The sequence below is a fragment of the Theropithecus gelada genome, chromosome 2, assembly GCF_003255815.1.
Source record: "Theropithecus gelada isolate Dixy chromosome 2, Tgel_1.0, whole genome shotgun sequence".
NCBI lineage: Eukaryota > Metazoa > Chordata > Mammalia > Primates > Cercopithecidae > Theropithecus > Theropithecus gelada.
Genome location: NC_037669.1, coordinates 149,569,712 through 149,585,067, shown reverse-complemented (window position 1 = coordinate 149,585,067; position 15,356 = coordinate 149,569,712). Strand labels below are relative to the sequence as shown.

At 36.9% G+C, this 15,356-nt stretch overlaps 1 protein-coding gene across 2 annotated transcripts in view; it reads left to right on the top strand.

The window, feature by feature from the left end:
- The window catches only part of PLS1 (plastin 1), a 111,493-nt gene extending 99,781 nt beyond the window's left edge, over window positions 1–11,712 (top strand). For both annotated transcript variants that reach the window (XM_025377651.1, XM_025377652.1), the window contains exons 13-16: window positions 1,888–2,021; window positions 2,483–2,606; window positions 9,550–9,674; window positions 9,921–11,712. In XM_025377651.1, the coding sequence (XP_025233436.1) occupies window positions 1,888–2,021; window positions 2,483–2,606; window positions 9,550–9,674; window positions 9,921–10,056 (519 nt within the window). In that variant the 3' untranslated portion in view covers window positions 10,057–11,712. The remainder of the gene's footprint in view (window positions 1–1,887; window positions 2,022–2,482; window positions 2,607–9,549; window positions 9,675–9,920) is intronic.
- Window positions 11,713–15,356: the final 3,644 nt, after the last annotated feature.

The window sequence follows — 15,356 nt, the reverse complement described above, 5'->3', positions numbered from 1 at the left end:
TATTCTGTTTTTTAAAATCGACATTCTTATAGCATATATTTCTTTTAAGCGGTCTAAGCCTATAATTTAATATGATTCCAAACAATTTTTTGGAATATTATCTCTGCATTAAAACACTCTTTAAAAATTTTTTTAGAAATAGGGTTTCACTATGGTGCCCAGGCTGGAGTGCATGCTATTCACAGGCATGATTATAGCACACTACAGCCTTGAACTCCTGCCCTTAAGTGATCCTCCTGCCTCAACCTAAGTAGCTGGACTACTGGCATGCCACCACACCCAGCTTCTCCTTGGATTTTAAAAAAATGAATACATATCAAACATTTTATTCAATTTGTGAAGTGAGCCAGGCAGATGTTATAGCAGGCTCAAAGATCTTCCATTTTTATTTGTAGTAAATTGAACTTTGGGAATTTGGATTCTCTTTTTTAAAGAACAATAACCATATATTGTACAAATTCTTTCATTAGCTGTCTCACATTTCCTGGAAATATTTTCTTACTATTGGGAAAAATGTATCTATGTACCTTAGGTTAGACTATTTTGTAATGGTGCCTTAACTAACTTTTGGAAGAAAATTAAGAAAAATAGTGTTCTCCTTTTACATGTTTATTCCAAAAAGTACTTAGTGTAAGCACTTTTGTTCCTACTGGTGATAAGATTATGAGAGCTTATAATTTCACTGGAGCAAAAAGACTCAGATACATAAGAATTTATAAGAAACACAGCACTAGATGATGGAGATAAAAAACCCTATTGACTCCAGGATAGACAAAAAAAGTGTTAGAGAAAGGACCCAGCTGGACCTATATCACTGGAAAGAAGTATGTGTGTGTGGTTGGGGAGGGTAAGCAGTTTATTAGGTGTTTATGTATCAGATTCTTACTTTAGGCAGGGCATTGTGCTGGAAGTGGATAGATTGGTGCATGAAACAAATTTTTGTCCTTTAGAAGAAGCTTATACTATAGTTGCTGAAAGGAAACACATAAAAGGCTAAGTATAAGTAGAAGATGGTGCATAAGCATTACAAAATAAGCATTCTTAGGAGTTCAAGCAAAGGATAGATCACTATTAGCTGGTACAGTTAAGGTTAAGCCTTTATTGAAGAAAGGGGCCAAAAGCTGAATTTCAGAGGATGAGTAAGATCTGGGTAAAGAATATTGGGGATGAAGTTAGATTCTTAATAAAACAATTACTTTCTTCTCTTTTTTTAAATTTTAAATCTAAACAAAACATCATCTATTACTTCATTAAAGGAAAGCAAGAAACCTTGTCTTTTAGTCACAGATGTACCACTAATAAGCTGTTTCATCTTGGATAGTCAAGAAAATTTTTTTTTGAGACAGAGTTTTTTCTCTTTTGCCCAGGCTGGAGGGCAATGGCGCGATCTTGGCTCACTGCAACCTCCACCTCCCAGGTTCAAGTGATTCTCCTGCCTCAGCCTCCTGAGTAGCTGGAATTACAGGCACCTACCACCACGCCTGGCTACTTTTTGTATTTTTAGTAGAGATGAGGTTTCATGTTGGCCAGGCTGGTCTCGAACTCTTGACCTCAGGTGATCCACTTGCTTCGGCCTCCCAAAGTGCTAGGATTACAGGCATGAGCGACCACGCCCGGCCTGGATAGTCGAGACTTTTAGAATAGGAGGGGATCTTAAAACTTTCCAGCCAGTTGTTCCTCTATTTAGGTTAACCCACTCAGTGCTTTAAATCTTCAACTATAAAATGGAAATAATTATGTCCTTGCTTTCCCTGGGTTATTATTATGAAATTGGTCATATAAATTTAAGGTGTCATCATAACTGTTTTTCAGATGGCTGAACTAGGCTGGTTCAGGAGATATGTTTTTTAAAATCTGTTTTATACCCAAACTTTTACTTATTTATAGATTGAAAACTGTAACTATGCAGTGGAACTTGGGAAGAACAAGGCCAAATTCTCCTTGGTTGGCATTGCTGGGCAGGACCTAAATGAAGGGAATTCAACACTTACCCTGGCATTGGTATGGCAGCTGATGAGAAGGTAAAGGCTGATATGTTGGTACCAACACTGCCTGTTTCCTCCAACAAGTAATCTGAACTAAACTTTTAGCTATTTTTGAACAATAATGAACACAGAAGAAATATACAATGTAAAATATTTTAATTTTTAAAGGATTTACTGTTGATTATGGTTTTTTTGTAAATTATATTTTATTTAAAAATGGGTCAATATCCAGAAACACTATCACTTTTATTAATGTCTCTTAAAAATGGCTTCATAAGGAATTGCTTTAAGTTTTAAAACTACCATGTAGTAGTTTTTGTTTCTGATTAATGAGGTTTGTAACTTTGGAATGTAACTGGGTGCAAATGCCAGACTAAAATTAGAAATATTTGTTAGAACTGAACTGTTCCTTAAGTATTTATCTAAGCATTGATATAAATTATGTGAAAGCAAATTTTACCCTTTTCAGTCTCAAATATACATCTTTTCTGTTGCAGGTACACATTGAATGTGTTATCAGATCTTGGAGAGGGTGAAAAAGTAAATGATGAAATTATTATTAAATGGGTCAATCAGACTCTTAAAAGTGCAAACAAAAAGACTTCTATTTCCAGCTTCAAGGTAAGCAAGAGTCTTAAATTTCTTTCTTTTTCCGTTGCTATAGGAAGGAATTTTTTTCTGTTTTGAGACGGAGTGTCACTCTGTCACCCAGGCTGGAGTGCAGTGGCACGATCTCGGCTCACTGCAAGCTCTGCCTCCCGGGTCATTCTCCCGGGTCATCATTCCCCTGCCTCAGCCTCCCAAGTAGCTGGGACTACAGGTGCCTGCCACCACGCCCGGTTAATTTTTGTGTGTGTGTTTTTAGTAGAGACAGGGTTTCACCATGTTAGCCAGGATGGTCTCGATCTCCTGACCTTGTGATCTGCCCACCTCGGCTTCCCAAAGTGCTGGGATTACAGGCGTGAGCCACCGCGCCTGGCCAGGAATGAATTTTTATTGGAAATTACATTGGTTTGGCTTAGAATTATATTGATGTTGTATGTCAGAAACATGATTTATGAGTTTAGGCATACTAATTATTTGGCATGTGTAAACTTGAAATATTCAGTTTTAATTACTAAATTTTTGATTGGTTGTCCAGTTAAGTATAAATGCAGGTTAATATTATCTGACTCTGGTAATCTAATCTTAAAAAATAAACAGAATAGAGCCAAAAAAAATCCAGTTATCAAATGAAAAAGATAAGAAGCCATTGTTTATATAGGACCTATAATGTTTTGTGCTCCCTAGCAGCAGTCTCAGAATTGTATTGACATCATTTCCAAGGCATAACAGAGCCAGCCAAACCGATCCAAGTGGGAATTGAGAAAACTGGTAGGAAAAAAAAATCTTGTCATCTGGCTTCATAATGGCACTTAACACTCACTTCCGAGCATTTGTGGATGATTCATAAAGCACTCAAAATGTAATCTGTACATACCTACCCACTAATTTTCATGCATTTCCATTGTGTTTTGCTTTTGCATGCAAGCCGATGTTAGCTACAAATAAGCATGTCTGCTTGTACACATTCATTCAGTGAGCCTTGTGTTTGTGATTTTATTATGTGTGAAAAACTGCAATCAATTTGTGTTTTTTTACTGAAATAAAGTACAGAGATGAAACACTAAGCTATCCTAAGAGATATCTACCCATTTTTATTTCTCTCTTTGCCCTTGCTTTATATGCTTAACAACATTACAAAGTGAAAGAAATGTCAGAAATTTATCAATTCAATCTTCTCATGTTTGCCAAAAACTGAGGCCCAAGGCGGTTTTAACAGGACAGCTGGATATTGGCAGATATGTTGCCTGAGTCCTAGTTCAATTGCTTTTTTTTTTTTTTTCCTTTTCTATCTTGGAAGAAACTAATGACACTGAGTTTTTGTTACTTCTTATTTTTTTTTGAAGTAATTTTCAATCCATGATTTGTCTCTCTGTGTTTTAGACATAGAACACAAAAATATAAAATAGCAATGGGCATTGTATTATAAAATTCTCTAATTGGCAGTTATTCTTTAAAATTGTTATGTTGAAATTATATGCATTTGCACATTAATTTATAGAAAATATTAAGCATGTATATAGCTAATACAATAGAAAATATTTAGGAGCAAATTAATATTTATTGAGCTCCTATTAAGTAACTTTTCTAAGTAAAGAAAAGGGTATAAAGTATAGGAAATTAATATGGCCCTCAGAGTGTTCACCATTTATTTTAAAGACAAAGATTGTATAACTGAGAAGGTAACAATACTATAGAGTAAATGACAAAATTCAAGTAATACAACTAATATTGTGGATGAAAAGTGTGATCATTTCCAATTGAATGGTCGGTGAAGAGCCGATAAAGACAGCTGGATTTGAACATCATAGATGGCGGGAGGATTTGAATTGGTGGAGAGAAAGGGGGATAACAAACTTAGAAGGGTCCATCTTGAATAAAGGCATGTCTAAGAAAGTTAGGAGAAATAGGATGGTTCCTAAGGGATGTTATGCAAGACACAAATTGGGTCAAGATTGTGGAGGATTTTGGCCTAAATAAAGGATATTGAGTAAAGGGGGTAATAAGAAAGGCAATTATTTTAGGAATACTAATCTGCATGTGGTGAACAGGATGGGGAGGGAGAACAGTGTAACTGCAAGGACAGTGCAGAAGAATCCAAGGCAGTACTCAAGGTGTGAAGTAATAAGGGGTTTGGGGCTGGGAATGGAAATGGTAAGATTAGAAAGCTATAAGTTATTGCAAAAGAAGAACTAGGATTTGGCTTCCTGATTTGGGGAAGAAGAGGGGAGGGAAGAGCCAAAACTCTTGATGTTTTGGGCACGGGTAACTGGAAAACAGATAACACTAATAGAAATGGGGATGTCATGAGGTACAGCTTCTTCCTGGAAAAGGTGATGAATTCAGTTTTAGGCTTGAATTTGAGGTAATTTTAGGAAAATGGGGGCGGTGAAAGGAGACATTAAAACTGGAAAGACAGACTTGGTGATCAGTTGAATAAAAGAGTTGAGAAATGGGAGTGCATAAACCTTTTAAGGGAGAGCAACCATAGAGAACAGCCGACTTGAGAGTTTGGCTCTACTTAGAACTGAGGTGGCAGAAACATCGCAAAAGTGCTTGGCATTTTGCATATGCTTAATGATAAAATCTTTAAAGAGAGCACAAATAGTGAAGAAATGAGGCAGTGAATGCTAAAACATAGTTGAGGTGAGGGAGGCTTTTTTCCAACTACAGAAGTCATTATGTTTGAAGGCTATATTAAGTGGTACTAGCAGAAAAAACATTTTAATTATAATCAAAGTAGCACTATAACTAGGAATTTCAGAAAAGACAAATTTACCCTTTTTAGCCACAAAATAAATTTCTCTTGCTAAGAAGATAGAGAAGGTGGTATATCAGCAAGTAATAATCATAATTACCATTTATTGAGTCCTTTGTGTCACTGTGTTAAGCACTTTACATATTGTTTCTTTTAATTAAATACTCTGAGCAAAAAGGTGAGCATTAGAGAAGTTAAGTAACTGTCTACTGTCATACAACTTTTAAGCAGAACAGCTGGGTTTCATATCCAGGTCTGTCTATGCACAAGTGGAAAGCCAAGCTTTGGAGTTTTATGGTCCTGGGTTGACTCTTGGCTGAGCTGCTGATTAGCTGTGTAACATACTGCTCATTTATTACATAAATATTCAAAGCTTGCCCTGTGTCAGCTGCCTTGCTAGTCGCTGTGGCTACATAGTGCCCTCAAAGAGCTCACTATTCAGGGAAGGTGGCAAATAAGAAAACAAGAATCACAGTATGGGGTGTCAGCAATACTATATAAATTAGCTAAGGGGGGAGTGTGGGACCACATGAGAAGGGCATCTGTTTTACAGAAACCTTAGCAGTTTATACTAACAGCAGGGCTACATCTACTGATGAATAAACTACTGGCTCAGCATTTAGTATCTGTGTGACCATGGGCAAGTTATTAATTTCTCTATTCTTCAGTTTCCCCATATCTAAAATGGGGAAATTAATAATCCCTATCTACTAAGATTGTTGTTAGACTACATAAGTTAACAAAATGTAAAGAGCTTAACAGTACCTAGCACATATTAAGGGCTCAATAAATGGGGCTTACCACGCTGTTGGCATTGCTAATATATAAAGGGCATCATATGTGGCGGGGCAGGGGAGTCTGCTGAGCCTTTTAGGGAAGTCTGGTGGCCACATCACTGGTTTTCTATATTTATTTATTTATTTATTTATTTATTTAAATTTTTTGAGATGGAGTCTCGCTCTGCTGCCCAGGCTGGAGTGCAGTGGCACAATCTCAGCTCACTTCAACCTCCGCCTCCCAGGGTCAGGCAATTCTCCTGCCTCAGCCTCCTGAGTAGCTGGGACTCTAGGCGCCTGCCACCACGCCCAACTAATTTTTTGTATTTTTAGTAGAGATGGGGTTTCCCTGTGTTAGCCAGAATGGTTTCAATCTCCTTACCTCATGATCTGCCTGCCTTGGCCTCCCAAAGTGTTGGGATTACAGGTGTGAACCACCATGCCTGGCCTTTCCATTTTTATTTTTTAAAATGACAGAAATAGCAGTGGAATGAAATGTTCTAATATGTATCAAATAAAGGGAAAAATCATTATCTTGAAAATCAAGCTCTAGGTAATTCTAGATTAAGATAATGAAATTCTTTTTGCTGAGGTCATTTCTTTATGATTAACTTAAGGAAATAAAAGGAAAAATAATGGAAATGTATTTATATACTAACCTAAGGGTTTTCACTGTAACCCCTTTCCCTTTACAAAAGTAAAATGTCTTTCACTGATAATGTACGAATTAGAGGATTTGGAAGACAGGGCTATTTTATCGAAAACAAGAAGATAAGAGATCTGATACAATCTTTAGAAACTTAAATTTTTCATTCAACTCAGTAGAAGCTTTACCCAAAGTAACTCATAAGAAAATGGGTGGGAAAAATACTTGTTTCCTAAATCTAAATGAAATATTTAAAATAACACATATAAATAAGGAATCAAATTATAGCACAATTAAGTCACTTGTCTTTTAAAAAATTAATCATAAATATATGAAAGATAAGCCCATAGAAATTAAAATTTATTCTAGAATGAAATATTTTTAGAAAGTATAATACAGTACACATTTAGAGTCATCTAGAGAGCTTATTAAAAATGTAGATTCCCAGCCTCATTCATAGATAACCTGACATTAGTTTGAGTGGAGCTAGATTTGCACTTTTAACAAGTACTCCACATAATTTTCATGTGGGTGGTCTGCAGACTATATATTGAGCAAACAGGTATGATAATTTCTCAGAAACAGAGAAGATACGAAAAGCAGATCCAGATTACCAGCATCAGATAGACTTAAAGGACCTAATTATTTTTACCCTTACCCCTGCCCAAAGATCTGTATCATAAAATGAACATTCCTAATAAGAATATTACCTCTGCCTAAAGATCTGTATCATAAAATGAACATTCCTAATAAGAATATTACCTCTGCCTAAAGATCTGTATCATAAAATGAACATTCCTAATAAGAATATAAATTTTTGTAAAATTAATAAATGAGGCCGGGCACAGTGGCTCACGTCTGTAATCCCAGCACTTTGGGAGGCTAAGGTAGGCGGATCACGAGGTCAGGAGATTGAGACCATCCTGGCTAACACGGTGAAACCCCGTCTTTACTAAAAATACAAAAAAAATTAGCCGGGCATGGTGGCGGGCGCCTGTAGTCCCAGCTACTCAGGAGGCTGAGGCAGGAGAATGGCGTGAACCCGGAGGCGGAGCTTGTAGTGAGCCAAAATCACACCACTGCACTCCAGCCTGGGCGACAGAGTGAGACTCCGTGTCAAAAAAAAAAAAAAAAGTAATAAATGAAGTGGCTGATCGTGGTTCAAAGAAGCCTGTTACTCTTCTTCACATGGCTTCAAATTGTTTTATTAGATATTGATTAAGAACTGACATTTGGCTAGAGCCTATACTAGATGCTTTCACCTATACCACCTCAATATTCCTAAGAATCCTATGACATTCTACTTTAGAGATTAGGAAAGGGTGCTCTGGCTTCAAGTAACAGAAACCCAATTTCAAGTGGTTTAAACTGAAAGGAAAGGTATTGACCACAATAACAGTAATCCAGAGGTAGGGTAGACTTCTGGATTGGTTGAACCAATAATTGAAGAATGTCATTCGGAACTCAATTTTTTTTTCCCATCTCTGCTTTGCCATCTAATGTGCCAGCTTCACCCTAAAGCTGGTTTTCCTTTTGATCATAGGATAGTTGCTGCTTGTGACAGAGGTTTCATCTGCCATTCACATCCAGGAGGAGCGGTTGCTGGCTTTCCATAACATAGGCCCAAATTAAATCACTGTGGTAATAGAATAGGATTCCTCTATTTGGCTTAGACCAGTGTTTTGAAATTATCCTCTAAGGAATATTTTTAGACATTTTTTCCCTTTTTCTCTCTCTCCCATGAAATTTTAATGCAGAGATACACTGTATACCTACCTGTTCATGCACTGCATGCTTTATACATAAAAAAGGTTATCACCCTGCCTCCATTGAGAATGCTTGACCTAGGTTAATTTAGATTCACTCCTGGAACTGTGAATGTCGGCTTTCCTTGAAGCTTATGTCTATGTGAGGGAGGTATGGATATAGAGCAAAAATATGGGTTCTATTTGTATAGAAGAAGTAAAGAGTGGGTAGATTCCGGGTAGGCAAGCAGTGGTGGCCACTATTCAAGCTGAGAGAGAGAACAAATAATTTGTTCAAGTACTGATAAGTGGTAAAAATCAGTTCAGACCAGGATGTCTGATTTCATCTGCAATGCACTATTCACTACAATTTAGTTGTCTATTTTTAGCTTGCCTTGGTGGTAACTTCAAAATGCTCTTGGGCATTTTAGAGTCAGACTGTCATGGGTTCAAATACCAGTTCTGTATTTACTGGTTGTGTAAACAAGTCATTTGAGCTATCTTAGGAACTTCATGTTCTTCATCTTTTTTAAAAAAAGAATTCCTTTACTATCAATATGCTAGGGTTTAAAAGGTGGATTAAATAAACTAAAACATGTAAAACAATAAGAACAATGTCTTTGTAAATGTTCCCTTTCGCTATTTCATTTTTCTTTCTGAAAAATATTAAGGGAAGGCTTTGGGATTTATGGTCTAAGAAATATATGAGTAGAATTTAAAAATTGTTAATTAAAAATTCATCTACTCCCTTTCAAAAGATGTGTATTTTTTACAGAATAGAAACTAGAGTTAGCATACTTAGGAGCTATCATGTCCACAAACCTTATTCAGGTATGCTGACAACTCTATATAAAGATTTAAGGAAAAGTATATTTTAAATGGTTTATTTATGTGTGCTGGTTGCAGAAAAGCTGAACGTTAGGTTAGGTACAAATAATTTATAGATTGCCTTCAGTTATATGATCAGAAGAGTCTGAAAATAATGAAAATTAAAGGTCAGAAGATTATGAATGTTCATCTATGCTTTGTTTTCTAGGATAAATCTATAAGCACAAGTTTACCTGTTCTAGATTTAATAGATGCCATTGCACCAAATGCAGTTCGTCAAGAAATGATCAGGAGAGAAAACTTATCTGATGAGGACAAGCTGAACAATGCTAAGTAAGCCTTTATGGTTTATATTAGAACACAGTGGCCCTTTAATTCTCTAAAATCCTTATAGGAAAGGTTACTATGCCCTTAAAATTCATATTTTTAAATATAACTTGTATGGGGAATATGATTTAAGACTCACAAACTTAACCTTTTCGTAAAATTAATCTTGTCACAATATTTCACTCTTTTGTTAAAATATGTTAAGTGAAAACACAGTGGATAACACCAAGATATTTTTCTTGTCTCTTCAAGATATGCCATTTCAGTTGCTCGGAAGATCGGTGCCCGGATATATGCATTACCTGATGACCTCGTAGAAGTAAAACCAAAGATGGTTATGACGGTGTTTGCATGCTTAATGGGAAAAGGACTGAACAGAATAAAATAATCATTTCATATGATTTTCTGCCACATTAAACATGTTGTATGCCTCACAGTTTACAGGATACTGAAATGTAGTGGGTGTGTAAAACCAGAGATTATTTGTATGTTCAAAATAGTTATATATTCATTAATGAATTCAATATCCTGTTCATACTAGTTAGAGCTGGTCAGCCTTTTTGGATAACACAGTTAATTTACCAACTGATAAAGATAATAAAATATATTCATAATCAAGCTGATACTTCATGATGAAATTATTTTTGTTGCTTAAAAGTCATATTAAGACTAATTCTTTTTTATGGTTCAGAAAAGATGAATACAAAAGTTTTTGCAGGTTCTGCTGTGAAATGTGTTTTGATTTTTTTGTGTGTTAATTTTGATCATAAATGCATTCATACTCATAATCCAGTTTAATCCTTTTATTTGCTTCCTCCAACTATTTAAAGTGGTCCAAAAACACTTTTCTGTAAGTTTCTATACTGTCTAAAACCTTCTGGTGACAAGAATTGTTTATTAATATCAAACTTTTTATATATGAGAACTAATTCTTGAATAAACCCCAAAGTTCACTCTCTTGTTTAAGTAGCAGCAGCTTTTTACTTAAAATTTAATTTTAACTACATTGATACCTTACATATCCTAGTTTGGTAATACAGCTTTAACTATGTCATGCAACACATATATGTTGGTAGGATGTTATTAGAGATACATGTGTGCATATATATTTTTTTGCACCTGTATCACCCAGCTTTTCATAAGTGGTATGTATAATTGGTCATTCAGCCAACCATCAGTATTTTTCCCCCACAACATGTGTAACACTTTTCAGTTTGTGGATATCGGATACATTAAGATTTCTTTTTATAAGTATTCATTTTGAATGTGCATATAGTTATTTGACTCCTTCCAAATACTTGTAGCCAAACATTGGCTAGAACACCCCAAGATATGTTGACACTATCCTGTTAGCTTCATATTATACTTGCTAGTTTAGGTCTCTATAGAAGCCCTATATAATTTAGAATATGCCCACTGAGTATCTTTAATAGAAAGTAACATAAAGCTATATTAATGTAGAGTATTTTCATTTGTTTTTTCATAGCCCGTTACAAATTGGCAATGTTTGGTTAATGTTTGTGTTACTTGGAAATCGCTACAGCTTGGCCCTATTTTTTTCCTAAATTTTTAGCATTAATCCAATTCTGCTGCTAACAACTGAAGCCAGAAATCTACTTCCTCCATCTTCCACTCTTAGTGCAGTGAGCAATACTGTTGTGCAACAAAAATGTCACTTTATCCCAGTGTGAATGAGTAGTCTAAATTCCGCTTCTACCATTGATTTAAACATACATGTTGGTAAGAGTGAGACTGCCCATGTGTTTAGAATAGAATTTTTTAAATGAAATGATCAGGTGGAATTTTGAAATATATTCTTCTACAAAAGAGATTTCTTTCCCTTTTATATTTTGATGATTGTTTTCTTATATGAAGATTAAGATATGTTCTTGCTCTTTTATAAGATTATTTAAATTATGTTTCCCTCAGATTTTTTTTTCACTATTGTATTTACTAAGTTATTGGATTTACATGAAATCTGGCACTTTTAGGGTGTTCTTTTTCTCACAGAGTATATTTAATAAAAATGCTGTGTATATAGAAATGTGTTTGTATTTATTTCATTTGAAGAAAAATATTCAGCCTTGAAAATTAATCTAGCATAAACTTATTTTCCAGAAAAGAAAACAGTTCCTAAATGAGTTAGTAAAACAAAAAAAAATTGTATTTGATAATTTCTTTGAAGATGAGGGTATGTTCTTAAATATGAATAATTATTAGAAACCAACTGTGTGATTACTACAATTTAGTTTGTGCTGAAATAATTCAGGTGAATCAATCCATTCACAAATTTATCATCTATTTTGATCCAGATACTATGCTATACACTGGGGATTCAGCTGAGAAAAATACAGATGAAGTCCCCTGACCTCATGTATCATATCCATGTATCATATCCTAGTAGAGAGACAATTTGTAAATAGGAATTTTAGATAGTGATATGCAGTAAAAGAAATAACATAGGGTAACGTGATATAGACTGACTTGGGAAATGGGGTGGAGATTATTTGTATTGGGGTGAACATGGAAGGTCTCTCTAAGGATATTTGTGCTATGAGTGTTCGGCAGAGAGAACAAATGTAAAGAACCCGAGGCAGGCAGTCCTGTAGGCATCCTAGAAGACAAACAGGCGAACGTGACCTGAGAGTACTGAGGGAGAGGCAGAGTCTAGAGATGGAGATGGGGTCTAGGGTATTGTAGGACTAGATCTAAATCTGGATTTTTTTTTTCTTCTCTGACTGGTCATGACTGCTCTTTTGTATATGTGGTTTGGGTAAGCTGCTTGAAGTAATATGCTGCTTCTGAATCTTGGATGCTATTGTTCATCATAACTCCACCACTGGTCTCTGTATCGCCTGTGTAGAAAAAACTGATAGACTGCATAGATTATGTTAAAATACCCCAATTTATGCTGGATAAAGAGTGTACCAGACCAGGCACAGTGGCTCATGCCTATAATCTCAGCACCTTGGGAGGCCAAGGTGGGAGGACTGCTTGAGGCCAGGAGTTTGAGACCAGCCTGGGCAACATAGACTCTTGCTACAAAATTTTAATTTTTTTTGAGACAGAGTCTCACTCTGTCACCCAGGCTGGAGTGCAGTTGCACGATCTCAGCTCACTGCAACCTCTGCCTCCCGGGTTCAAGTGATTCTCGTGCTTCAGCCTCCTGAGTAGCTGGGATTACAGGTTTGCGTCACCACGCCTGGCTATTTTTTTGGTGTGTTTTTAGTAGAGACAGGGTTTCACCATGTTGGCCAGGCTGGTCTCGAACTCCTGACCTCAAGCAATCTGCCCACCTCAGCCTCCCAAGGTACTGGGATTATAGGCATGAGCCACTGGGCCCAGCCCTCAATTTTTTTTTTAATTAGATAGGTGTGGTGGTGTGCACCTGTACTCCTAGCTACTTGGGAGGCTGAGGTGGGAGGACTGGGTGACACAGCAAGACTCTGTCTCTTAAAAACAACCAAAGGTGTATCAGAGAGGTAAGAGAGGATTTCTGCATCTGAGATGATCCAAAAAGACTTCTGAAGAACAGGGTGCAGTTGCCACATTGGCTTAGTTTGAAGTAGGAACAGTCCCCCAACCCCCAGCACTTTGAAAGGCCTCCTAGGATTATCTACTAAAGTAGGTTGGGATTCCCCAGTCTTAGAAATTAATCCAGCCCCTACGGGAGTCCTCTGGATAAAGAATCACCTAAATCCAGCAACTCGCAAATGTCTCGGATTAAAGTGAAGCTGTATCTACATGGCGCTCTATCTCGCTTGCTCTCCTGCTATATCACATGTGTGACATAGTTCTGAGCCATCTACATTTTTTCCCTCAAACATGAAATTTTGGGTACATCAGGATTAGTGTTTTTCTGCTACTAACTAAAAATTGTGCTGCACTACAGATAGTGTAAGCATACACGCATAAATACAAATATGTGCCACTGTTCACTGGCCACAAATTTACAATGAACAATCTTGACATTCCACCAAATAAACAAACTTGGAACTGCATTAAAGATTACAAAATGAGGAAGATTTACCATCTACTAGAGATAAGACAGAAAACAAATGCAATAGATTATCAACTGTTTTGAAGTAAATGCATGAAAATATTTGAAAGGACAGTCTGCTAAGGCCTCTTAGAGAAGATCTAACAAAGACTTTGAATTATGAGAAAGTTTTATTTAGGAAATTTCGGGAGTTAAAGTGTTGGCGAGACAGGGATGGAACATACCAGCCTGAACAGGATAGGGAGTATTTTCCCCAAATATAAGGTACTCTGAAGCAAATTTATGTATTCTCTTAAAAATCTAAAACTTTAAAGGCACAATTTAGATTTTTCTATATTATGGGAAGCAATAGGAATTAATCAAGAGGCATAATTTCCAGTTTCTCCTCCATTATCTTTTAAAAGCGGAAGACAATAGCAACTCTATAATGGTAATAATAATTTAAAAGTTTGGTTAAAAATAAATTATTTGGCAGGGTACGATGACTCAGGCCTCTAATTCTAGCACTTCGGGAGGTCAAGGTGTCGGGGGACACTTGAACCCGGGAGTTCAAGGCCAAACTGGGCAACACAGTGTGACCCCTTGTCTACAAAAAAACTTTAAAAAGTTAGCCGGGTGTGGTGGCCTGCGCCTCTTGTTCCAGCTACTCAGAAAATTGAGGTGGGAGGATTGCTGGAGCCCAGAAAGTTGATGCTGCAATGAGCTATGATTGTGCCACCGCACTCCAGCCTGGGCCACACAGCAAGACCCTCTGGGAAGAAGACAGGAGGGAAGGAGCACTTATTGAGCTTCATTCCATTCTTGCCCAAATAACATATCTATCTTTTAAAATCAGATTAATAAACATGATGACAAACTTATCCAATAGTTACATGTCCGTACCTTTGAATTAATTGCATGTGTGACAACAGGAATCTTATGCCAATTTCAGATCACAAACCAGTTGTTAAAAAAATATACAGCCTTGGCCGGGTATGGTGGCTTATGCCTCTAATCCCAGCACTTTGGGAGGCTGAGGCGGGCAGATCATGAGGTCAGGAGTTCAAGACCAGCTTGATGAACATGGTGAAACCCCATCTCTACTAAAAATACACAAAATTAGCTGGGCATGGTGGCGGGTGCCTGTAATCCCAGCTACTCAGGAGGCTGAGGCAGGAGAATCACTTGAACCCGGGAGGCAGAGGTTGCAGTGAGCTGAGATTGCGCCATTGCATTCCAGCCAGAACGATGGTGTGAGACTCCATCTCAAAAAAAAAAAAAGAAAGAAAGAAAAAGAGGCCAGGCGCAGTGGCTCACACCTGTAATCCCAGCACTTTAGGAGGCCAAGACGGGCAGATCATGAGGTCAAGAGATTGAGACCATCCTGGACAACACGGTGAAACCCCGTCTCTACTAAAAATACAAAAATTAGCTGGGCACAGTGGTGCATGCCTGTAATCCCAGCTACTCAGGAGGCTGAGTCAGGAGAATCACTTGAACCCGGGAGGCAGAAGTTGCAGTGAGCCAAGATCGTACCACTGTACTCCAGCTTGGTGACACAGGAAGACTCCGTCTCAAAACACAAACAAACAAAATACATATATATATATATATATATACACACACACACACACACACACACACACACACACACACACATACACACACACACACATATATATATATTTTTTCTTTTTTTTTTACACACA